Source organism: Sylvia atricapilla, chromosome 4 (genome assembly GCF_009819655.1).
Source record: "Sylvia atricapilla isolate bSylAtr1 chromosome 4, bSylAtr1.pri, whole genome shotgun sequence".
NCBI classification, from domain to species: domain Eukaryota; kingdom Metazoa; phylum Chordata; class Aves; order Passeriformes; family Sylviidae; genus Sylvia; species Sylvia atricapilla.
In genome coordinates, this window is record NC_089143.1 from 19,036,719 (window position 1) to 19,062,830 (window position 26,112).

The 26,112-nt window shown below is 37.9% G+C and overlaps 1 protein-coding gene across 1 annotated transcript in view; it reads right to left on the minus strand.

Annotated features, from left to right (window-relative positions):
* The window catches only part of LOC136360546 (VPS10 domain-containing receptor SorCS2-like), a 77,824-nt gene extending 58,519 nt beyond the window's left edge, over positions 1–19,305 (minus strand). Inside the window, exons 1-3 of the mRNA XM_066317872.1 lie at positions 19,066–19,305; positions 12,866–13,030; positions 8,209–8,282 (exon numbers count right to left, since the gene is read on the minus strand). Of these exons, the coding sequence (XP_066173969.1) occupies positions 8,209–8,282; positions 12,866–13,030; positions 19,066–19,305 (479 nt within the window). The remainder of the gene's footprint in view (positions 1–8,208; positions 8,283–12,865; positions 13,031–19,065) is intronic.
* Between the last annotated feature and the right edge of the window lie 6,807 nt (positions 19,306–26,112).

The window sequence follows — 26,112 nt, forward strand, 5'->3', positions numbered from 1 at the left end:
CTCTGTAGTCAGCAATTTGAGGGAAGAAAATGTTTGCTGAATATTTTACTTTTAGTGTTGGACCTCAGGCAGCTGAACCAAAGAAACCTTTGGGTTGAATTTTCTGAGCCTGAGCCTGGCATGCTAATAACCATCAATAATGCAAAGAAAGTTTTTGGGTACCTCTGAAATTCTTGTATCTATAATTTATCACAAATGATTTCATAAGCACAGTTTGAGGTATTTGTCAATATCTTTACCTTCTCATCTTTCTTTCAAGAGCTCAAAATTACAATGATCTCACTTCTATCATGCTCCTCCTAACAGTGGTAGCTGACACAGGTAGACTGTTTCCAATGTAATTTTTCAGTGAAAGAAGATGTAACTGATCTGTTTTAATGAAAACTGCAGAACGAAAATTTCCTACACAGACTACTTCTCTCCTTTAGAGTTTTATTAATTATAATTATTTAATAAATTATAAATTAAGCAGAATATTTTAAAATATTGTGGTTTTCATTACTGCAATTGTACTGATGAACTCTAGCAGCAGACACCACTTACTCAATGAAGATGTTACACCTTCAAAGTCTATTTTTGAATGTCAGCTACAGAGCAGTTTCTCAACTCCAAAGTTCCTTTACCCAGCTTTACAAACACTTAGGAATTTTTTTTCTTTCTTCTTTTATTGAAAAAAGACCAAATCTCTTACAGCTGCTAAGAATATCTCCAGAAGAGAGTATAGCTAATATAGAGAATTTGAAGCTATATCCCTGAAGAATAAACTAATCTCATTTCAGTGGACTCCTCTGCCAACAGTACTTAAAAGATAATACTGTTATATCACTTGTGCTTAAATCTTGAATCAGAAGAAAAGTTGTGTGATATTCCACAGGCAAAACACAGACCAGAGCCCACTGCCCAGCTTCTGAAAATACCAGGCAAACGAGGTGCACACAGGAACACAAACCCTGTGTGCTCCTCTAAAAAGCAAAGTTCAGCTGCATACTTTCTCATATTGAGGGAGAAATATAAAACAAAGTTGGGTTTTTTTTAATTTTCATTTTCAAACTTACTACTACCACAACACAAGTGCATTGTACCAGTGTGAGTATTGTGTCCTCACACCCATGCACACGGACAGTTTACTGTTCCCCAGTTGGCTTTAGGATATGACCTTTTCTGTCTTACAAAGCACAGATGCAGCGGACCCTGATAGTGTGACAGCTTCTTCCTTTTTGGTTGACATTTCAGAATATTTTTTTTCCCCCTCCAAACAGAACAAGGACTTTCTTAGGAACTATCTATTTTTCTCAATTTCAGTAATCGTCGTTTTTTGGTTTAATTAAAATTCCTCCACTCTTCTCGGAGTACTTTGCAATTAAAATGTTCACGCCTCAGCAGCCTGGGACCATTTCTTTGTTTAGTAGTTTTACTTAGGTAAATTCAGGGATTTCTGGTTGACTTTTTAATGTTTTACATTCAACCACTGAGTTTTCCAATGAAATTCAGATTAACCTTCAGATCAGACATGTCTTCCTCTAGGGAAAGAAATACTTCTTGACCAAGTATACCAGGTGGGATAAAGCAAGTGCAACCCACCAACACCTCAGACCACGTAACAGGGTGGTCACAACACTTCAGAATTAAAATAGCCCAACTTGACTGCAGGGTGGTGTAAATACAAGCAGCCTCAAGATGCTTGCTCCCTTTCCTGTGAACAAAAGCAGCCATTATCTCCCTTGTGCTTGTCTGACACCATGTTGAGTCTCTAGGAGAAAATAGCACCGCAGAATGTAATCTTAGAATTTTTTTGGAGGGATTAGTTTTCTTATGCATATGAATTTTTACACTTTACAGAAGTTCTCCTGAAAGATTAGCTTTTGTACGACCTAATCCTTCATAATTTTTGCACTAGTGCTTCACCAGATAATTTCACTGGCCTTAACAGCATCATATTAACTTGAAAATGGTGCAATGGAAGCAACAGCAAAGCCCTTTGCATTTGTCTTAGTAGGTGTAAAAATGTATATTTCATGGTACAACCATTAGATTTTTCTTAGTTTTAAATAACCATACTGAAATTCTAAGAATTAAGAATTTTCTGTTAAAAGTTTTATGGGAGACCTTTTCTATTATTTTTATTTAAAAAATTTCCTTTACACAGCTACCTCTCTTTTTCCCTAAATGCCCCAATATTGTCTTCCTCTAGTTCAGCACAGCATTAGGAAAACACCAATACTCACCTGAAATTTCACAGCTATGCACGATTCATTATTATTATCATGAATACCATGATTCAGTTAATTACAACTGGCATGTAACAGTACACATCTCAAAATGTGACCCATAAGCATCAGTCCCTTCTATGAAGAGATAATGATTCAATTTTACTCCAAGCAGGAACCTCTTTCTTTCCAGTAGTCCAGGCTCATTTTGTAGGGGAGCAATTGTCTGCAAACACTAATTAAGTGCAGTCTGCTCTGGTCATATGCCTTCCCTACCTCCAGTGGATCCCTTCATCGTTAAACATTTGATGCAGTTCATGTGGGTGAATATTAATGAAGAAGCAACTTCAACCAGAACATCTGAAAACAAAACCAAATCAAGACGAACATGCCTGCTGATGTGCAAGAGCCCCCAGTCAAAGGCCATCTGAAAACCTGCTGGGTTCCTCAATTTGCCCCTCCCATAATCTTGGAATACAAACTTAATCCAAAAAGTAACATGTTCCCCATCTATACTGACTGATTTCTAGCCACTGGCTAAGGGCACTGCCATGCTTAGAAAGCAGGTCAAAAGCATACAAACGTTTTCACTGAGTAGTTTTAAATGGCATTGACTCTTGGTTACTCAGGAAGCCAAAACTATTATTTGATTCATACGACCCCCAAATACATCTGCTTATGACTGGTTTGTGTTTCAGCCCTTGCTGCCTTCACATCCATTTCAAAAGACGCACCTTTAATGATTCAGTCAATGCCTGACACAGCCAACTGTGCTGTCACTTGTTCACTCCCTATGCCTGAGTGCTTTTTAACAAAAACGTTTTCCCTGCGGTGTTTGTCCAAACAGAAGTGTTGCAGTGGTTTGTCCGTGCCCTGGGCTCACCTTGGCTGGCCACAAGCTACTCCCTCACTGCCCCACCTTAGCAGGATGGGGAGAAAATGTAATGAAAAGCTCACGAGTGGAGATAAAGAGAGGGAGGTCACTCAAGTATTACTGTTACAGTAATACGTGAAACAGCCTTGATTTGAAGAAGAGTAATTTAATTTATTGCTAATGAATAACAGAGTAGGATAATGCCTCTCCATGGCCTTCACCACAGGCTGCAGGAGTCTCTGCTCTGGCACCTGGAGCATCTCTTCCCTCTCCTGTGCTGAACTTGGTGTCTGCAGGGCTGCTCCTCTCACATATTCTCACCCCTGTCTCTCACACCTCTCGGGCACTATTTACCCTTTCTTTAATCTGTTGCCACAGAGGCAGCACCAGCCTCACTCACAGGCTCAGCTTGGCCAGTAGAGGGTTTTCCTTGGAGCTGGCTGGGACTGGCTCTGACACGAGGGCAGCTCCTGGTTTCATCCCACAGAAGCCCTGAATGCTCCTGCTACCAAACTTGCCACATAAACCAGTCACAGCACCATCACACAGGAACAGAAACAAAACCTTGTCCATCTGATTAAGTCAAACATAAGAATAACTGCCCATACAGATTATTAGCTTTATACACAAGTAAAAAATTCAGTGACAGAGGCTCAATGAAATCCCCTTTGGCTTTCTCTCAGGACATAGCATGGCTGAGATCCTCCCTTCCACCTGACACTCGAATAGCCAGGCACGCACTGCATTTGACAAAAATGGGTACAGCTCTGACTGAGTATCTGTACGGAACTTCATGATGAGAATAGAACTTAATCCCTTGAGAATAAATGCTTCATCAAAATAAACTCATCATTCTTTATTTTTATGTTCTTACCTCTCAAGAAAATGGAAAACCTCTAGCTAAAAATAACAGCAAGATACCCATAGCTTAGGATCCAAATATCCGAGTGAGTCAAGGATAAAGAATTCCTAAGGCTCTAGATAATCATAAAAGAAATGTGTTGGGCCTAATTCTCTGGTAATTACCAATTCATTTCTTACTGTCCCAGGGTATATTTTTGCTGGTGTAGACAGCTGATTCACAATCTATTCCTTGCTAATGTATTGCTAAGACCTATTTTGAGAAATCAAAAGGATTTCTCAATGCTGCATAAGCCTTGGGGACTGAGAAGAATAGCAGCAGACCTAGAGGAATCCCAGACTCCACTACTCTTTCTTATTCTCAAGGATTACCACATAATGCACTTTTGAAAATGGGCTTCATACACAGAATCAGTTATATACCATGTAATGGGTGGGTGTTTGATGTTTGGCTGGGATAACTCGTATAAATGCACTACAAATGGACTAAGAACTGAAAAAAGCACTTATAAAGGATGGGTGCTATAACATCTCTTCAACAGAAATCATCCCACCAGGGCAGATACAGCTTGTAGGCAGAAGTAAAACTGATCACAGCAAGAGAAGTTTCTTAATTTTACAGAAAAAGAAGTTGCTCAAAATTTTAAAAAAAGGCTAATTAGTATTTGTACAGAAATAAAATATTAATTTTATATATGCTGATACAATTTTTTTAAATTACAGTGTGACTTAGAATTTTATTTTGTTCTTAGTTTCAAATCTGCCTTTCATGCTTTTGCTTTATACTCTTCTAGTTTTAGAATATTTTATGAATAGAATAAACTATTTCAGTTGGAAGGCACCAATAACCCTCCAGTCCTCCTCCCTGACCTATTTATCACTGACCAAAATTTAAAGAAAGTGGTTGATGGCATTGCCCAAATGTCTCATAAACACTGACAGGCCCAGGGCATCAATCAGCTCTCTGGGAAGCCTCCTTTGTCTCCTAAAATGCTAGGAGAAGACAAACTCTTATGAAGGCTTAGTCAGCTTTCTTTTCCAAAAGAATAAATAAGCAAATAGGAATATCAGCTAGGATGGTGTAAGAAAAGATCACACTATATCACAGAAGAAAGAAAATATTCTGTGCTCCTAAATTAGAGATGGTTGTATACGCTTTCCACCGATGCCAATAATATTTTCATTAGTTCCACTACCATGAAAGATTGAATTCCACATATTAAATCTAAAAAGATATTTGAGGAAATATCAAGAACACTTGGAAAGAAAATAAACCCTAAAAGATGATATTAATATATTGCTTATAAATCTATAATATGTATTTGAACATAAATACTTAAAATACTCAGTCTCCACTGACCTTCCCTTAATATAAACACATAAAACATTCTATTAAATTAACTGTATTTAGATTTTCATTGAGCAAAACAAAACAAAACAAAACAAAAAAAAAAAAAACCTTTTTCAGGAAATGCTGGAAGATCTGGCTGCTTCTGGAGGCAGAAAAAAATGGTTTTTTACAAAGCACAGGAAAATATTATGACTGATAATATTTCTAGTTACCAGACTGAAATCAATATCTTGGGCTATATTATTAACCTCAGTGGCAAAGCTCAAACTGAAATCAAAGAGGAAACATCTGCTAAGGATCTGCCTAGTGAAATGTTCTTGGCACAACCAGCCACGATCAGCAGGAGACATGCCCTCGTTTATCATCAGATGTACAATTAGTTTGACACAATATTTTTAACACATCAGATGTATGCTGACAGGAAAACAGCACTAGACTTGGTGTCCTTACAGTCACACTATTACAAAGCCCAATCCTTACACCTGTTGAAAATGACACAAACACTTGTTTCTGTCTAGTGCTCAGGTAATTTGGGTGACAAAGGCCATAAATACTGGAAAGTCTCACATGACAGACAAACACTCCTTGGAAAGCCAAAATGTCCAACTCTCCACTCACAGCTGACTCTATATATTGGAAATTTCCGTATGAGATAGAAGTAAAATGCATATCTTTATTCTATGTAAGTTTATGAGAGGGATAATTTGGTAGTGATGCACTATCATCTGCTTCCAAACCCTTGCTATTGCTGGCTGATACAGTTTTTCAGAGAAATCACTCCAGTGTCTATGTAGGAAAGAGGAAAATAACCCCCTAGAACATGTTTCTACCAGTTATAAATGTACACTCCTCAGATTTATAATTCTTATTTGTGAGGAATGTGACATTTATGAACAACCATGACTTTGAAGTACTACATTGGAGTTATTCTGATCAAATGATATAAGGAAACATAAGGAGTCTGAAACACAGCAAAATACAGCCTTAATATTAAACATGCCTTTGTTGGCTTTAATCCTCCTGTATAGAAAACAGTGACAGATTATTTGGGTTGGAGAAAAACTGACACACATTTCAGTGGTTTTCTGTATTTTTCATAATTTAAGTGTGCTAAGTGTCAGATGAGAAAAAACTCCAATAAAAAAGTCTTGTGAGAGAGAGCCTGCCATATTTATTTCTTACCTGTTAGTGACTTGGATGGATTTTAGACTTCATGCATTTTAAAACCTTTTTATTAAAGACAGATAACCACATGCCCTCATGATTTACATCCCATATAATCTTTCTAGGGGAGAATCGGTTATAAGGCAGAGATGACATTTCTGATACACAATGCTACTTAAAAACAACGAAACCTTTCCACAAGGTACTTAAAAGACCTGCAAAATGCATGGCCTATGAAACTCCACCTGCTGTGCAGAAATAAACTGTTCAATAGCTGTTCAGAGCTGTATTTTGCAGGAGCAAGTAAGCAGGAAGTGTCTGCTCGGGTGTCTGCTCAACTGTTTCAGCAGATAAAGTTGGGGCAAACTGGAATAAATCAGATGAATGTTCAGGTGAAGTAGCCAACCATAGACTATTTTTCTAAAATTATGGGCAGTAAGTGGGTTGCAGATTGCAAATGAGGCACTTGGAAGTGTGAAAAAGCTTGTGTATTGTGCCCAGGGCTAATGAGACCAGCAGGGCAGGTTAGGTCTTGTGGTCCCAGCTCTTTCAGACAGGGTTTGAACTGTCCATGTGTCTCTGCCCCAGTCCCAGCCTTCTCCCTGCCCAGCTTCAGCAGCAGCACATGTGCCAGCACAACCTTGGACTCACCCAGTTATGCTTTGGGCAGTGCCAATGTATCTGCAGATACCATAACACCTCCGTGTGCTTCGTAACCAGAAGTTTAAGCAGGTTTTGTTTTGTTGCTTTGATTTACCCTGAGTATGGCCAGGATGATTATTTATTTCAACACAAGAGTGAAACAACTGCATGAAAATCGGGGAGGGTCACAGATGAGAGGAAGATCAGGTATCTATTGCCATACTGGCATCACCCCCAGCAAACCACAAAACACCACTGAAAGCCAGATGTGCTTCCATAGACATATGGAAAATTATACTTTGCACAACTGACAAGGATCAGAATCCATTTAGAAGTTAAAAGCCATTTAGGGAACACAAGTGTCTAATGTAGTATGACTTAAACTTGTAATAAAAAAATACATACTTAAACATTGAAATTAAATGTCAAAGGTGGAAGTGAGCATGAAACCGACCAATTTCAAAAATAAAATTAATTAAAATACTATCAAAAACTTAATTTTGGTTTTAAAGAAGCTATATCATTTTCAAAACAATTTTATTTGTAAAATAAAGACACTAACTTACTTTTCAAACATTTTGTCAACCTGTTTAAATCACTTCTTAAATACTTTGTGAGACACATACACAATGTGAGATACCTGCACAATAGTTGAGCTGAAAATAAAATAATTAGATATATATGTCCTCAATAAAGTCATATTTTTCACCCGTTTCCTTAACTGAACAAGTCTGCAGGTATGACTCCAGTCAGCAGGTATGATCCAACCTCTCTTAAAAAAAATATAGCTATTTCTCTGCAAAAAACTCCTCCCCTTTCAAAAGATCAATTTCACCAGTAAAATGGAGAGCAATTTCATTCAACATTGCACCTTTCTTTAATCTTGGGCTCCACAGATCCAGACTTAAAACCCTTCCATGTGCTGATACTCAGTATGATCCCTGGCATGAGTATGATTTTTCCATAGAGGACACAGAAACACTGCCATCATCTAGAAAGGATGCCAAGGCTCACACAGTCCCCATCCACACCTCTGTAAACATCTTCTTGGACTAGAATGATATACTTTTGCTGCTCATTTTATTATTTCAAAAATAGCAGATTCTTACCAAAAAAAATGATCTTTAGAAACTCTTTCCTGCAGAAGATTCCATTTTTTCCCCAAGTCAATAGATACATAAATCTAGAAAAACAGAGAAAAGGTGGAAAATTAGATGATAGGAAACTGATAATACTGTCCATCTTCAAAGACAGGCCCTATATCACTATTAGAAAAAAAAGATTGTACACAAATTAAAAGAAAAAAACCCAAACGAACCCAGAAACACATAACCAGGAGCTCAGTACCTTATTTTTGACAGTAACAACGTTTCATAGACAAATTATTTTAAAATATCACCTATAATAAAGAAAATTCTAAAAAAATGACTTTTTGTTTACTGTGAAAATGCAATTCATTTGGGGTCAGCAAATTTTTTTACCTCAGCATGGTTACACAAGAGGGATGGTAAAGGGCACTTCTCCTTCTTCCCATTCATTGACCAAAGAATCACAAACGTTTCCTTTATACCTCAAGCCTTAATGCCATCAAAAGTACTTAAGCCAGGAAGTCAACGGATTTAAAACTCTGCTAGAAGAGGACCAAAATACATTACAGAAATGCTTAAGAGATTTGATGAGAGATGCACTTAGGGGCTTGCTCCACAGACACTAACTTGTAACCCACAAGAAGTGGTCCTTCAGCACAGAGGCAGAAGATGGCCTGGAGGAGAAGGATTCCTGCTCCACCTTCTCTATGAACAGTTCCCCTCTGGTAAAAAAAAACAAATGCTAATGATATGGATGGATATCAAGAGTGGAGATGAAAGATGTTTTCTCCCAGAATAACATGGGATCTAAAATAGCTCTTAACAAATCTCCTTCCTTTAGCATTTGCCTTCAAAATGTGTTTCCTCTCATTAAAATAGGAAGTTTCTACCAGACTTCTGAAAGACAGATTTAAAGCCCCCCGCTGTCTGCATGCATTTCTTATTTGATCCAATTTACATAAAATGAGTTTTCTCTTGATATCTCTAATAAGAGCGATAAAAAGGCAAGGAAAACTCTTCTCCTCTGATGCAGAAGTCACCAATTCAGTAACTGAGTCTTCTGGGGGAAAGTATCTTATAAGGAGTAGTAAGGAATGTTTATGTTTTAAAATGACAGGTTCAATGACAAAAGATAAAAAAGCCCTGCACTTATGTACTATGTTCTACTATAGAAAAACAGCAATAGTAATATGTAAAGATAAAGGCTGAGGTAATGTAGCATAAACTATATGGGTAAATCTGCTAAGGTTTGAATTAGAGATAGAAGAGAATTTCCCAGCACACCACAATGACTGGGCTTTCTTCCATTGCACACTCGATTAAAGTCGACAGACCACAGGGTAGGAAGCTACAATGAGGACTCAGACTGCTTACTGTAGTCAGTCAGTGCACAGACAGAAATGATCAGGGATCAAAAATTCTTCATCCTTGGAGCTAAATGATAGGGCTGCAGAGCCAGGCTCCTGATTTGCCTGCTAAATTTCTGGTATTAATTTAATGTGGCTTAGGATTTGCTGCAACCAGGGAATTTTATAACATCCTGCTCCGAGCAATCTCCTTGGGAGGATGGATGTGGCTGTGAATGGACTGGACTGTGCAGGGTGAAGAACCTAAGCTGCTTACCTCTTCAAACACTTGTCACCACGGGCATTGCAGAAAAGATAACTATTGGGTTCACCATTTTTCTAAAAAGTCCCTGCTCACTGGGTCACCTCCCTCAGTGGACTGCTTGATCTGTGACAGATGATCATTTAATGCACTATCCTAGCCCTGCTGTCTAAGCTGCAAAGAAAGCCAAGAATGCAGAAGTTCCTGGCAAGAGGGAAGAGAATTATTTAGGACCAGGGACAACACTGGCACATGAACAAAGGGATATATTTTTGTCATCAAGGAATTTCAGAAAAAAATGAAAGATTCTTGCCCTTTGAACAGTGATGCCTGTACAAGAGAAGCCAAAGGCCAAACCCAATCCACCCCTCTCCCCCACACCCAAACGACCTGCTCACACACACATTTAAGACTGAAGTCTAGGAGCCTATTAGTGAACAATTCGGCTTTCTGCAGGGAGAAGAAGCCTTGCAATCTTACTGTAAGGGAGAGTGAAGTAGGACTAATAAGGCATATTCAAACTGAAATGAAATTTTAACTGACACAGTATTTGAAATAGATAAAAAGTAGCACGTAACTAACTTACATACACATTGAACTTTCTGCAATAAAAATCTCCAAGTGACTCATATGTATTCTGTTTTTCAACAGAAAACTATTAAATGAGATTAGATGAGATGTTAAAACAGTCATTTTAGTGGACAGCTAAAATCTTTGGCTGAAGTGAAGATCTAATAGGTCTTATAATTCTGCTTATTCTCACTTGTGCAATAAATGTGCTGAAAAGCTTTTTAAAAAATATTGAAAATATTATTCTGTTTTGACATTATTTCCTCCCTTCTGCTTCCAAATGAACAATTAAAATCCATTGCATCCTTGACAATTTTTTTAAAAAATATAGAAGCATTTATGTAGGCTCAGCAAATAGATGATTGTTATTCATTATAACTGAGGGGTAGCCAGAAAAACAGCATATAGATTTGAGGCAGTAAATGGATTAATCCAACCACATTGACTGGATTTGCATTAATTTATGATGTCAGCTAGAGACTAGAGATTTATTTAAACAGAATCTAGGGTTCTGAATGAAAGAACAATGCATATTTTGCAATATGAAAAAAGCCCTAAATCGAATCAAAAGCTGTGAAAAAGGCCACAATGTTCCAGTAGACAAAGAAACTCTCCTGACTGCTATTTATGAAGGACCTGATTCCTTGTATTCCTTGCAGTCTCCCAAGTGCCTTTGTAAGAAATCATCCGAGTAACAGGAGCTAATGGTTTCTCCTTAGTTTTAGATTGTGTTACATTCTGATACTACTTTCTTTTGGGGAAGGTAAAGTTACTAAACTCAAAATCCTAGAATGTACTGACATCTCAGGGCAATTTCAGATCAACATAATCTCTCAAGATCATTGATTTTAGTATAGTGACCTTTTCTTGTGTCAAGATGCAATTTTGATTTTCAGCTCCTTCTCTGCCAACATCACTTTATCTTCCTCTCCCTTCTAGGCCAAATATATCAGATTCCATACAGAGCATAAGCAGGTTACTGGCCCAGTTATAGTCAAAGGTGTCCTTCAATCCTACACATGTAAGGAAAAGATGTAGGACTTGTCAAGGAAGTCTTTATGGTTGACTCTTTTTAGTGTCATTGAAAGCCTGACTATTCCTAACCCTTTTTTTGGTTTTTTTTTTTGGGGGGGGAGGGGGGCGGTGGTCCATTCACATTTTAAGCATGGTAAATGTAGCATCACTCCTTTTGGGAGATTATCCAAGTATTAAATTCCTGACAATATTCCTTACATGCTTAATTCATCAAAACACACACTAACTGCTTCACTTTGTACTTCTGCCTCCTGCTCTCTTTTGACAAATACTTGTACCCATGTGTTGTGGGCTGAACAACTTGTTCAATACACTTTGGACTCTTACACATCATGATTCTGCCACTCTATAACTATAAAAAATTCAGTAATTATATCCACTGTCAGGAACAAAAGTCAAACTGAAAAAAGATATTTTCATAACAAAGTCTTTTCATTACTTCAGGCTTCCCTGAAGGATTTTAAATCAAAGCTAAGTAAAATATTTAGTGTAATTTTTGGCTTTGTCTAGTTTGCTATGCTTTTTATTCTAGTTCTATCCTTATCTGCAAAAGCCTGTAAACATGAATTGGTTTGGGATCAGCTGTTAACTTGTATATTCAAAAACATGTCCAGAAGGATGAATTGATATAACATCACTGGAATCAGTGCAGTATTTGGCTGCAGTATGTGCAACTTCTCTACCTATCTCACCACCTAAACATACACTTTCTGTAAGATATAATGAGGGTAAAATGGACTAGAGTTTACCAATTTCAGTTTAAAACAGGAGTAATGGTAGAGCTGAGCCAAGGCTGCTACCAGGACCAGAATGGTAGTGAGTTTGCAGCTGCAGTTTCGGCACTGTTAAAAAGAGATGAGCCACACACTTACAGATGGTGCGCACACTCGTCAGTACTTAGCCCAACCCACCCAGAAAACTGACTTCACAGTTTACCCAGAAGAAATCTGAAAGAGGCTAAAAATTTACAAACATGACCAGCTCCTGAATCTGAAAGAGGTTTAAACTCGTCATAAGGGAGATAATTACTCTACATTTCTACAGAGTCACTGATTCCACAAATCCTATTCTGCTAAATGAGGGTGCAGTTTGTTTTGTATCCTGTGAATGGCCTTTGGAGGCAATATTTCAACTAAATTAACTTTCTACTGTACTATAAATTGCTCATGGTCACTTTCTAGGGAGGAGCATATTTCATTATTGTTTAACTGTATTATACAGAAGGATAAATATTCCCAGTATCCATACCAACTGAAAATGTCAGGATTGAAACTACCATAACCACAAAGATTTGGATATTAATAATATAAATATTTAAATAAATCTTAACACCACTATATGATTTCCTTCAGGGCAATTGCTATTTCATAAAACCAAACCCTAATCAGCATGTCAGAATTGCTTTGTATAATCTTAATAGAGTAATTACTAAATTTCAAAGAAATGCAGTATCTTCAAGCCTTACCTTGCCTTCCTTAGTATAGGCAAGCACTTTATCTTCTTCTTTTGGGTGAAAAAGGAGAGTTTCCACAAAGAAAGTGATGGGTTGTTTCTGGAAAGTGGCTCCTTCATCTGTGCTTATGAAAAGGCTTTGGTCACGGTCGTTATGGGAAGAACTTACAAGAATGATCTAAAAGACAAAAAACAACAAACCTTGAGAAGCCTGATTTCTCTGTAACAGAAAACACAGCCTTATTTTTTCCTGTAAATGTCAGTTTTTGTACACACCTTACCTTATATATCAAAGTTCTGCAGACAAGAAACTCAAATCACCTAAGAGATATGGACTGCAAGATTTTGTTAATCTTCCCTGACCAAATCAGCGAATGTTACATTCTAAAACTTGTCTTGCAATCCACACCAAACTGATTATGCTCCTCATGTGTGCTCAGAATGACTGCCTTGGGTTTGTCATCAAGGTTCATGAGGCCACATGATAAAATCTCCAGACTAGCAAAAAAAACCCCCCAAAACCAAACAAAATACTAGTAATGACTTAATTAAGCACATCCATATAAACCCATCTCTTTATCTAGTGAGGCTACTAATTGTAAAAATAATCATTGCCATAGCAGAAGAATGACTGAAGAGAAAGAACTTCTTATATCTCTCCATTATTTCACCATTTTCCTCTTCCTGACATATTTTGAATAAAAAGGCAATTCACTTTGATGCAGAAGGATATGCCAATAAATTATTTGCATTTCCTTCTCAGGTCCAAACAATGCCTTGACTCAAGATAACATCTTGAGCAGTCTTCTTATGTGACCTTTATGCCAAGCTTTAAGCAACAAAGAAATTCTCCCCACATAGTTTAGTCAGAATTTCACTCATTTCAACTCCTTCACCTTTTGCTATGACATCATGGTTCTAAAACTGCCAATGTGGGGATCCATTTTGATTGTTTTTCCAGATCAAAAGGGTCCAGTTGGCATTCAAAAATATGCCTTTATCAACTGATAGCCTGCAAACAAACTGGATTTTCAAAGTCCAGCTGGGCTCTCTCTCACTCACACTTCAAAAACAATTAAAAAAATTCCTTCATTCAAAATGTATTCAGAATATTCAGCAAATGGTGCAGAAAACACCACAGAATACTGATCACTGTGATACAGTGACTGTAAATTGCTTACAGAGATAAATGGCAATGAGGTATGCAAACAGAATTACAATAATGTGAACACAGAGAAGGAAAGAGATTAACAAAAAGAGTATAATTTTTATGTAGTCACATTTTTAGAGCAAAGCTGACGTTAAAATTTTGAAACTTCTAATGAATTATACAGATACAACAGCTGGGCTGAGCTTTTACTGCAATCGGACTTGGGAGGAAAACTATAAATTCAACATTTATAGATGCTCCAATTTGACAAGTAACTTAAGCATGTGCACTTGTCCTTGAAGCACATACGCAGTGGCAAGGGCTTTCATATACCTCAAATGGGGCACTTATTGAATGACATTGTTGAACAAGAGAGACAACTGCAGACACTGCAGGGTTCATGGTCCTGTGCTGAAATCCCACACTAAAGCATATATTAAGGGAAATCTACTCCATTAGCTGTGTGACTAGGTCAGTAAGAAGAGCAAAATAATAACCCATTATGTTGTTATAATCTTGTATTCTTTAATGATATAATTTGCCCAAGAGTGGGAAACTGACATTTTTATTGGAAAGCCTCTGTAAATGACACCTTCACAAATGTCTTCTCTTATTTTTACTGTATCCAATGGCTTTCTGTCTCTTGGGAAGCGCTTCAAACAGTATCTGTTTAATTCATTACTATCTACACTCCATCAGTAGCTGCTGGTAGCCTAGATACAGCATTCAAAGATTCTTGTAGCACTCTCATTTATTAGGGTTTCTGCAGCAGGCATGGCATGAGCCTAAAATTGAATGTGGCTGCCATGTGCTGCCCTGTCCCTGCATCTCAAGGGGGAGTGAAAAAGTGTTTATGCCCAGCACAGACATTTGTATTTTTTTGCCAGACTCCCATCTGTGACTTAGGTTTAAAATATCTATTTTCTCTTGGAAATAAATAAATTCAAACTATTTTCCTGCTGAGAGAGGTATACAGTGCTCATCCCTGTTGCTTCATGACCAGAACATAGAGAGGAGGACCTGGTCCCCAGAAAAGGCACGAACTGCACTTGTACAGAACAGTAATTTCTGCATCACTGCAATACTGTCTTGCCTTTTTTTTTTCTTTTTTTTCTGACTCTATAAATCTTACACTTCCAAAAATATAAAAAGTATGGCTTCAAAATACTAAAGGAATGTGATTTATAAAACAGGGAGTGGTTTTCACTGTTAATGAGGCTTAAATATAGGAATATTTAAGTTTCATAATGTAGACTCAACAGCACTGAAATCATAAGAAAAATGTTTGTTATAATGCAATGCAAACACACTTATATTTGCTAATGCTGTCTTTCAAAAATATTATATATCTTTTTCAGTTACATCTATTTTATAAAATAGCCTAAAGATTGTAGACTTATAAGCATATATGTCAGTGTCGCTGGTTTTTTATTCACACACACATTATAATTCATTTAAATAAATATTTTTGAATTTCACTCAGTGTTGTGATTTATATTTCAATAGTTTAAACTGATCATTATGTGCCAGACGTACAGATTTTCTTCCCACAGCTAACACACCGGGTGCTCAGACTTGCCTGCTGGCTAACACTAGCTTTTTAGGAAAATGCTCCTGACTAAACGTTGTATCCACATTAGATGCTTTCCATAACAAGTTTTATTTACTTTGTAAGTGGAACAAGTAGCAAAACCCTCCTGCAAGCAACTGAAGAAGGGATGCAGCTGGGACATACTATCTGGAGAGCCAACTAGCAGTGATGGCTGCGGGTTTAACTCCAACTACTTCCTTGAATAACTGTGTATTTAAAAATCAGAACAGACTTTAGGCACAGATGAATTTGAGCTCCTTTTAAATATTTTACATATCATTTCTCACTCCTGTGAGATTCATCTAATTTTTTTTTTTTTTTGTAAATTGTAACTTTATATTATGCTGTTTATCGCAGACCTCAGTACCTAATCTCCATCTAGCTAAATAAACCATAATAACACATGTATACATTCAGGTCAGATGTAAGTCTACAACTTCTAGTAACTACACAGAAATAAAAAAAAAATATTTCAAGGAGATAAACAGTGCTAAGGATTGCAACAAAAAAGAGTAAAAACAGTATCTGTTATAGATGAACAAAGGGAAAAGAAAAAAAAAATCTAATAAAAAAGAAAAACACTACATACGCCATGCCAATATAGGAATTAAACCATTCCAAAACTAAAACAAGGCATGTTTTTCTCATTTCAGAAAAAGTCAGTGAGGCAGGAGTTAACAGAAGTATCAAATAAATCTGAAAATAACATAATTAAATCCATTTGTTTAATCTCTCTTTCAGGACTGATTGGCCAATATGCATGTCTAACCATTCCTGCTATGAGTGGAATCACAATCTGAGCCCCAAAGGATGAAAAGATTCTGATGGCTTAGGCTACAGTTCTTTGCATATCAGACTTTTTCTTTCACTGTTACCATGAAGATTTGGAACAATCATAGTGATTACTCAGGAGTCTTAACTGTAGATTTGGCAGCAATTCAAAGTTATGCTGCAATTTCAAGTGGCAATAAACAGAGGATATTAACATGCATCATTTGCGCCATGTCTGAAATATAACCCCCCTCCCCTCAGTTGAGGTCCAATCGAAATTTAAACTCAAGACAAATTTGATCTTAATCAGCAGTTTCTCGAAAAAAAGGCAATTTTCTAACATATTACAATTGTGCTGTCTCTTTCAGCTTCAGCAACTGATCTTAATTTTAATTGTAGCTTTTATTCTCCTTTCTATTTCCCCAGTATTACAAAGGAAAAAAATAAAAAGTAATAATGTCCATAATGAATAAATTTTTACACTCACAGCATCTGACTTGCTAAAGGAGATTTCTGCAGTAAGTGGTGAGAGAGGCAAGACACAGTTTTTTAATTCTTTAATCCTCCATAAGGTCAGAAATCAAGACACTCCTCAGCACTCTATATTTACCCTGAAGGAAGAAACCTCGTTTGGGCAGAGTGAGAAATGAAAAAAATATAGAGACCCTTCATTTTTGCACACAGCAGAGATGCACTGAGAAGCCAACCACGGCCAGGAAGAACCTACGCCTCCTCAGACACCCCCAGCAGGCTGAACTCCCACTGGACAGAGAGGATTCATCCCTGGAGATACAATCTTAAAGAATACTGAACCCACTCTAGGAAAAAAGCCCTTGATGATGTGAATTTATAAGCCATCCCCTCTGAGGCTAAAGAATTTCATAGAACACTTCCAGGGAGGGCTCATCAACAACTACTCCAAACAACAACCTTTCCAGCATCTCATCACTCCCACAGTAAAGAACTTTTTTCCTAATATCCCACCTAAATCCACTCCTCTTCAGCTTCAAGCCATTAAGAACATGCAGTGCTAATGCCTAGATGAAGGTGCTTGGCAAACTGGAGACAAGGCTGCTGAGCTTGGGGCATCTCCTGGTGACACCATCCCAGAGGCTCTGTGCCTGCACAGCTCTGAAGGGAAATGGTCTTTGTGCCAGTGCTGCCAACCTCAGGGCAGTATTCACAGAGCTTCACAGCACTGCAGTCATGCCCTCAACATTTTTAAGACTAAGTAACTCATCTATTTTTCTTGGGTTTACAATTTATGTTATTCCTATTCTATTAGATACGCTTGGTGAGAAAGAAATTACTGAAGCTCCTGGTACCACTTGTAAATGAGATGTTGCTTCTCAGGCAGCACTCATAAAACACACAAAGTGGACTGCACAGGGTTATGATTTTTATTTTGGATGATATCAGAGACCTGATAACTCAAGAGTGGCTAAGTGAGAGTGAATTATAGTCCCTGTACTCTCAGAGTGGTGAAAAACAATACCTAAAAAAATCAACCCAAGGTAATTCCAAGCAGAGAGTAAAATAAAATGTCTCCCAGATAGCAGCTCAATCATGTAGATTTTACCTGGAAGTTGCATTACAAAATCACTCCTCACAAATGTGAAGTTCTAAGTGGATCTAATAAGGCTGCTTCTGTGTCCAAGCGAATTGGGCGGAATGCATATAGAAAGGAATTTACATACACCCCAGAACAGTATTTTACTTTTTATGTCAAGCATTCACAGCTTCCTCTAGAATTCTTACTTTCTCTTGAAGAGTCCCTTTTAAGCTGTCACACAGAAGCATTTGAAAACAGCAACTAATCTCCAGGAGAACTACCATAAGAGAAGTTAAAATGGGAATTTTAAGGATGATTCCTGAGAAATATTTGCTACACAGATCACATAATCTCAGGACACAATCAAAGGCCATCTGAAGCAATCCTGGTGGAGCTAATGGAAAACATGTATCACAGTTTCTTCTCCCCTGGGTTGTGGTCAGCTCATTAATCATTTGGAATATCACAACAGAAGGTGCAATATTTTTTATCTAGTATCAGCAACATATTAGGCACTTTAGGATGTGGAATGAATATTTACGAGTCAGAATCTCAAAATAAGCTGGTTAGCAACTGGAGCAGTTGGTAACACATGAGACACACTGAAGAGGGAGTGAACATCAGAGGTAGCACCTTAACAGAAAAATGTGTTCAGAGTAACTGGACAGAGCACAGTTGGCTTACACTGCATCTAGGCAAGCCTGAAATAATATAACCAGATGATAAAAGAAAATAGTTTTGAAATAGTTGGCTTTCCTTTAGGGCATTCCCCATAGTGAAATGAAGTTTAAGGGCGCTTACGTATCATAATAATGAATGCCCACAGAGAAACAGCTACGGATGTTCTGACTGGTGTAGATGAACAGACTGAAAATTCTGCCCTGTTGGCAACCTGTATTTACCTAAATCAGTCAGATCTTTTCAACTGAACACCTCAAATGGGCTGAGGATGCCAAGTCTTTAGGGTACACCAATCAGTTTCCTTACTTAGAGAAGGGTAGGATACACAAGCTGATCATCAACCAATTCCTCCACAGGAACAAACCTCATGCATCTATAACCTGCCAGAACCAAAATGTCATTGTCTCTTGACTACCACGACAGTGTCAATTTTCATGAGGTCTCTCCAAAAACATTTCAGAGCAGTACCTCATGCTGCCAGCCTGAGAATTCAAAAAAATCCTGGTACACATAAACTGAGAAAAGCATGACTATGCCAAAGGTCATGGTAAAAACAGAAGAGTCCTTTGATCTTCCTGCGAAGTCCAATGTTAGCCTGGCTATCGTTAACTCTTCAGCAAAAGTGATCATTTGATGTACCCCTTGTACACTTCTACATCCAAAGTGACCAAAATTTAATGTTGAGATGCTTTGAGGAGTGGTCCCCATATCGGTTTGCTCACACATTCAAAAGTTTTAGTTTAAATCAATACACTTCAGTATACCAAGAACTAAATATTTTCCAGTATGCTCTAAATCAGCGGTTTGAGTGGGGAATAGCACTCAGGAAGGCATAGTGCCAGTTCCTGTCACAGCAGGGGGAATGTTCCCTAACCTGGTTTTATATTGCCCATGAAATAAGAAAATTTTCTGTGTCTCAGAGGAAAATAAAAAAAAAAAAAAAAAAAAAATAAAAAAAATAAAAAAAAAAAAGGAGTTGTATTAAAAGCAGAAATGGGTAAGTTTCACTCCTTCCCACCAATATTTCCGCAAATGTCAGTATTTACTGGACAAAACAGGCACAGACTGATCTTTTTAAATTAGGCATTCAAAGATTAATCTAATTCAAGTTATTTTGTAGACCTCCAACTAAACTTCAAATATTTTCTGCCTGAACACATCACAGAGCAAAAATATAAAACAATGCCTTCCAAACATGATAATAGATGCACAACAAATGACTGCATATGTGATTTGATCTAAATTAATGAAGAAACAGCTCAAACAGTTCCTAGCCACCAGCCATTAATTTGTCAACAGCAAAATCGGCACCAAACTCAAAAGAGAAATTGCATGGATGGTAATTAGTGACAGGGAGAAAACATGAGGGAAAGCAAGGCAGTTGTGGTGGCTAAAATTATCACTCATATAGGATCGATCAGGACCTCATCATCCTCTGTAATAGATAAACACTGTACTGTGTTAAAAATACTAAAGGTATGCCTTTTGGTCCTTTACTATGAATCTCAGCTCTGTTATAAGGCTGCATAAGAATTTTCTGGGAAGACTACAAAAAGGTTCTCTCAAAACTTTACTCCAGGCAATCTCACTTTGCACAATTCTTCCCCTTCAATACCAAATACACATCGGATGTTTTCACAAACAAAGGTGTTCCCATAAGGCACCCAAGACATCCCTAACACCAGCTGAGGCCTCAACTTCAAGCACATCTATTCCTCTCTCTCCCAGTTTTATAGAGCACTTCTATGGAGATCATTGTATTTAATAACTCTGTCACGAGTTATAAAAAGAATAGGTTGCATTTTCCAAACTTGTAGGTGAAAAATGTGTGTGTGTATATGTGAATATACACATCTGCAAACACCAACAAGGTCAAGCAACGAGATGGGCCACCTCCAAAGCTGCTGAAGCTGCTAATCACTGAGAGCTTTGAAAGGCTCAGTGACTGGGAGAAGTTCCTGAAGACTGGAAAACGATGAACATCACACCTGTCTTAGCATCATCTATCTACAAAGTGCTTCAGATGTGTCTCACACATCTCATATTTATTTTGCTTTTGCCCATTTCCATATCTAAAGGTGTAGCTGGCACTAGGAAATGAGCTGGTAAAGTCCTTTTCCTTCAGAAAGCAGCTGATTCTTTTTGAAAAGTGTAGGCACTCACCCAAAGGGAGGTCTGGGCATAGTTAAAGATTGAACATGTCTTCTCCCCTAGACCATGAGGGAAAACACAAACCTGGGGGAAAGAGCTGCTCTGAGCAAGTCTTTCATACTTTAGTCACAACAGATTATGTGGGTTTGAAGGAGAAAATGAGAGACAGAGAAAAAAGAGAGAGCAGCAGAGGCAAGTGCTGGAAAAACAGTAATTATTTTTCACTTGAATTTGGCCATATCTCCATTATGTAGGCTACAAAGCTTAATTATAAAAGCTCTTGCTATTGAAATATTTCCCCTTATCTTTGATATCCAGCCCAAATGGACTGGAAAAAACCCCTTGAAAAGCAGAAAGAAAATGTCTTTTAAAGTAATTTTTGGTCCCATTAGGGTGAATCTCATTAATAGAAAAGGACTTCACTGAAGAATAGAGCTTTTATATTCAGAAGCATACAGTACTGCTGTGCCTGATTTTAACAGCACTGCAGACAATAAACCTTTCTCCACTGGGGCTTAGATTTTTGCAGTTTTAAAATACCCATTTGATATTGAGGTAGGGTTTCAGTAAATACACATACCTGGTGGCCATTGTCCTAGTTTTCTCTGGGTGTATTTGGGAGTGGTGTTGATCGGTGCTTTTGGAAGAGTATGTTTAAAATATCTTTTCTTTTCAAAAGCATAGGTTTTTTTTTTCCATAACTGAAACGTATTGCTGAAAACTTACATCAGATTTAGAAGCATGATTCCAAGGGCCCATGAGGGACTGTGGGGGAGAGAATGGCTCCCTCTGGGGATGCTCCACCCACTATGCACATCGTTAGAATATATTTGCTGGGGAAGAGAAACTGTCTTTGTTCATTAGTTGTTAGAGCACTCATATGTGTCACTGCAGGAACAAGTCCTGGCCTCATCCCAGATGAATGCTGTTATTACTAAACCTTAGGCAGTTCTGTATATATTCTCACACATGAGAGAGAAAAGGCTGCACATCACCCAAACCAGCTCAGAAACAGAAATAACATGCTCTTGCTCATTTGCTACATTGGAAAAATTTAGGGGAAAGTGTTATTGTTTCTATCTTTGTTCCTGAGAATGTTATTTTGACTTTTTTCCAGTACATTTCAATGAGTAGTTTGAAAGTGAATACAAACATTGATAAATGAATGCAGAAACATTTCTACTAATATCTTTCTCTTCCTTTTACTAACATTTAACCCCCCTTAAAAGCTTGTAATTAAGCCAGGCATTTTTTTGTTTGTTGTTTTGTTTGGTTTTAACATATTTCACTGGAAAGTTGAGGAGCTTGGCTCCTAGCTGTGTGTTTAGAGAGAAAGCAGCTAGGAAGATTTCAGGAGCTTTCACTCTTGCCAAGAACATTGCTAGAGATTCAGCTACAAATTACAGCCAATATGGAAAAAGAAAATTCAGGCAATATTGTTATTTTCGTTTCTAAGACAAGCAGCTACACAGAGCTCTAAAAACATGAGACCAAGGTTAGTCTTGGAGTTCCAATTCTGATTGCAGTCAGATGGAACTCTGCAAACTGACCATTCTGCAGACTCTGACTGATGCCATCTAAACCAGAACCCAAACAAAACATCAGCCTTATCACTGCTTTGACACCTACAAGATTTTGCAGTAGTTCTTGAGGCTGTAACATGCATGTCTTATGAGACTTCACATTTATCACAGTTTCTCTACAGTTCCCATCAATGCCAACATGATGGGAACAAAAATACGTGTCCTTCGAGTGGTGTTAAAAGATGGGAGTGTGTGGGATATAACTTCCCAACACAGGTGATGAGGGAGCAACTAGGGAACATGCCCTGCTGGACCTCCTGTTTAGGAACAGAGACACTGCTGTCATCCCAAAATTGTAAGTTTGCTGTTCTTGGAGAAGGATTTATGACATTCGGAAGAAGGCTGTCTCTTGGAAGATGGGGCACACAACTTGGGAGGACAACAAAGACGTCATGAGGTTATGCAGGGGGAAAACTAGAAGGGCCAAAGCTAAGCTATAACTTAATCTGCCTAGTGTCATAAAAGACACACACAGAGAGAAAAAAAAAAAGGTTTGGTGTTTTTTCTTGTGTGTTTTAGGTTGCGCTTTTTTGTTGTTTTGTTTGGGGCTTTTTTTGTTGTGGTTGTTGGGATTTTTTCCTGTTGGCATTAGCCCTGGAAATGACACTGTACTTTCTTATGTTTATAAAATCTTTTCCAGTATAACTGTCCAGCACATCTTGTTCCTCATCTCTTATGATTTAAGCCACTGCAGGCTGGGGCCAGTGTCTAGCAGCTAGACACTGCTAAAAAATGTAAGAATACTTGTAGACTTTTTACTGATTGTATTTGAGATAATGCTCCTAAAAACTTGTAAGCACCACCAAATCACCATAATACAACACAACTAACTGGGTGGAGGCCAGTGTGAGCAAACCATAAAAGATGAGACATAAAAAATGAAATACAGGGATATATAAAGAGCCTCTTTCATATAATTAAAAGTTAATTTAAATCTCCCAGTATAATCTATATCCAGAAAAAAGTGACCTTTTGTCATTTCTTCAAGTGAATTTCCTGTAAGAAGCACTCATCTGAGACGGCAGCCCATTCCAGAAAAGTAAATAGAAATCACAAAATAATCAACAGCCCGTCCCAGGTGGCATACTAATTTACTAACAGTTCTTGATAATTTATTGCAAGTTAAACAGTTCAGTGACAGGCAGGGGAAAAAATGGGGGAAAAAACCTTATTTATTCTCTTGCATGACAGTGTCTCGCACTCAAATCTACCTCGCTTCATCAGCTTGCTCCTAGGCATTTCTTTGAGAGCATTAATAGGTGGACAAGAAAAAGTTTGTAGAGAAATAGACTATAAATTATTTATTGTTACTGAAAACAAAAGGGCTTATAGAACTCAAAAGGTATCAAAATGACATATTTACAAAAACCTCCTGCACCCCTCAAAAAAAAAAATGAAATAAAAAAATCGCACCCAACCAATCTCCCCCGAAAACCAAGAGAAAAGATAAGCCAGATTCATGAAGATTGCCCAGGTAGATGGCTAGTTTTCCCAAATGGCCTCCAAATGGACCTTTGTGGTCTGTGAAATGTTTTGCCTTTGATAACTAAACAATATATTGTATGTTTATACAAAGGATCCTATTAAAAATGGTTCAGGAAGAATAACCAAAGTTTCTCTGAGTTTTAACTGTATAAATCCAGGTGATGATTTGGCACACAGAAATAATACCAGCGTTAGAATTCATAAACAAAGCTGCAAGAGGACCCCATCATCTAAAATGTGCTCAGCATGCCTGTAGTGCTAGCTAGGTTTTCAAAGGACTTCAGTACATCCATTTCTCTGTCAGCCTGATTACAAGTTGCCCAAGGCAAGACTCTCTTCCCTGCTCCCCATCTGGACAGTGCCGAGCTCATCATACCTTTGCATGTAGGTGCAATAATGACAAAAGTAGATAAATACAGCTGCAAAAACCAGACTGGTCACACCCAGTGCTAAGAGCAGCTGAGGTTTTGTTTTTTTTTTTAAGTAATTTTTTAACCCCAAATGAGGACTTGGTGACTTTTAAAGAAACAGTAATTATTTATGGCAAATTAATTCAAATGAGCTACACACTGTCCTCATTCATGCTGTCATATTCAGAGAGCAGCTCCACTAATTTCGTTCACTGTACTGCTGCTGATACACCACTGTTGTCATTTGCAAACTGCTCAGCATCAGAAATTCCCAACTGCAGCATCTTTTCTGCTTTCCACAATTTTTAGAGAATTTAAATCTATGCCTACAGAGAAGCCTGGGACAGCTTAGCCTCCTATTCTGAGCAGCTTTTCCAAGGTTTATCACTAGGAAGGGTTTTCAGTATCCCAGAGCTATGATTGTGACTTTACAAACAACCATGGCCACGAGTGTTAATGAAAGGCTCGCTGTGACTGGGGCTGTTAGAGTAGCTGCAGACAAGGAGAAAGAGACTAAAAGAGAACAACACAGGTTCATGCCCCAAGAACATGAAGTGGCACCATGCTAACAGACAATAATCACTGCAAGTAATTGAGAAGCTGAACTCTTCCCCTGGAAAATACACTGTGACTGAGAAATGTCAGATTGCCAACAGCTAGTTGAAACAGGACGAAACAAGTTGATGTTTTTGGAGTGGGCTATATAATTTCTGAGGAATGTTAAATTCTTGAAAAATCTCAAAAACCACATAATCAATCTATAAACCTCAGGTAAGATGTGTTCATCTGATTCCCATCTTTCTCTCAGTGACACTGAGGGACTGTCAGGTCCCTCTGCTGAACAGGGCACAGGATTCTACCTGTGAAAGGCGACCAGGTGGGGCACCTACAGCATGATGCCAATATTTTTCGAGTACAAAACAATTTATTTATTTTTCTAGTACAAAATAATAATAAACAAATTAATTATTATTTTATTTATTTTTTTTCTTACACGTATTCAAATTTACAGTGAGTGAGTATATTTAGTCTCTCAGTTTTGAGAATTCAATTTGTGAATTCAGATTTAGGCCATAGATTCTTACAGAGCATGGAACCTACATCTACTGCAAATAGACACTTTGGTTTCCAACTAAAACTTGTTCTAGTGTTGGTAAAGATGGGGCAGGAAGGGCTTATGGATATGATTGTCTGGTAAGAAATACTGGAGATATAAAATCTGTGAGTGAAATAGAAATGAAGGCCAGCTTTGAGATGTAGGCATGGCAGGCAGGAAGACGGTGATTAACTGGAGACAGGTTAAAGGACAGAAAACAAAAGGACCCAAGAATGCAGCCCCTCTCCACCCTGCCAAGGCATCAGGGAAAAAGTAGATAAGAAGAATAGTCTTTAGAGTTTAGAATATAGGATGATATGGTAATTTAATAGTTCTCATAGGTTGCATGTAAACTTTGTAGGTTTTGTATCTTGAGCCAGTTGGTCACTGTAAATTAGAATATTCAACACAAAAGGAGATATAATGTGTTGGAACAAGGTCCTCACTCTTCTTTTTCTACCTCTTCATCTCCTACCACCCTGACTTCCTCTTCTCACCTCCCTTCCCTCATACCCCCCCTCTCTCTTTGGGGCTTCCCTTCAGCCGAGGCTGGTGGCTGAAAGCAGCCCTCTTTACTCACCACCCTTGCAATAAAACCACGTGTTTCTAGAATAGCTCAGGTCTGCAGAGTTCCTTCTCCCTGCTGTCCACAGATGCCACTACATCCTGGAATAAAGCAATTTCCCACTGAAGAAAAAGTCTTTTATTAAGACACTTTTCAGAAACAGGTAAAGGCTGAATTTTGAATTCAAAGATTCTGCCCCCATCTTCACACTATATCTGATTAACC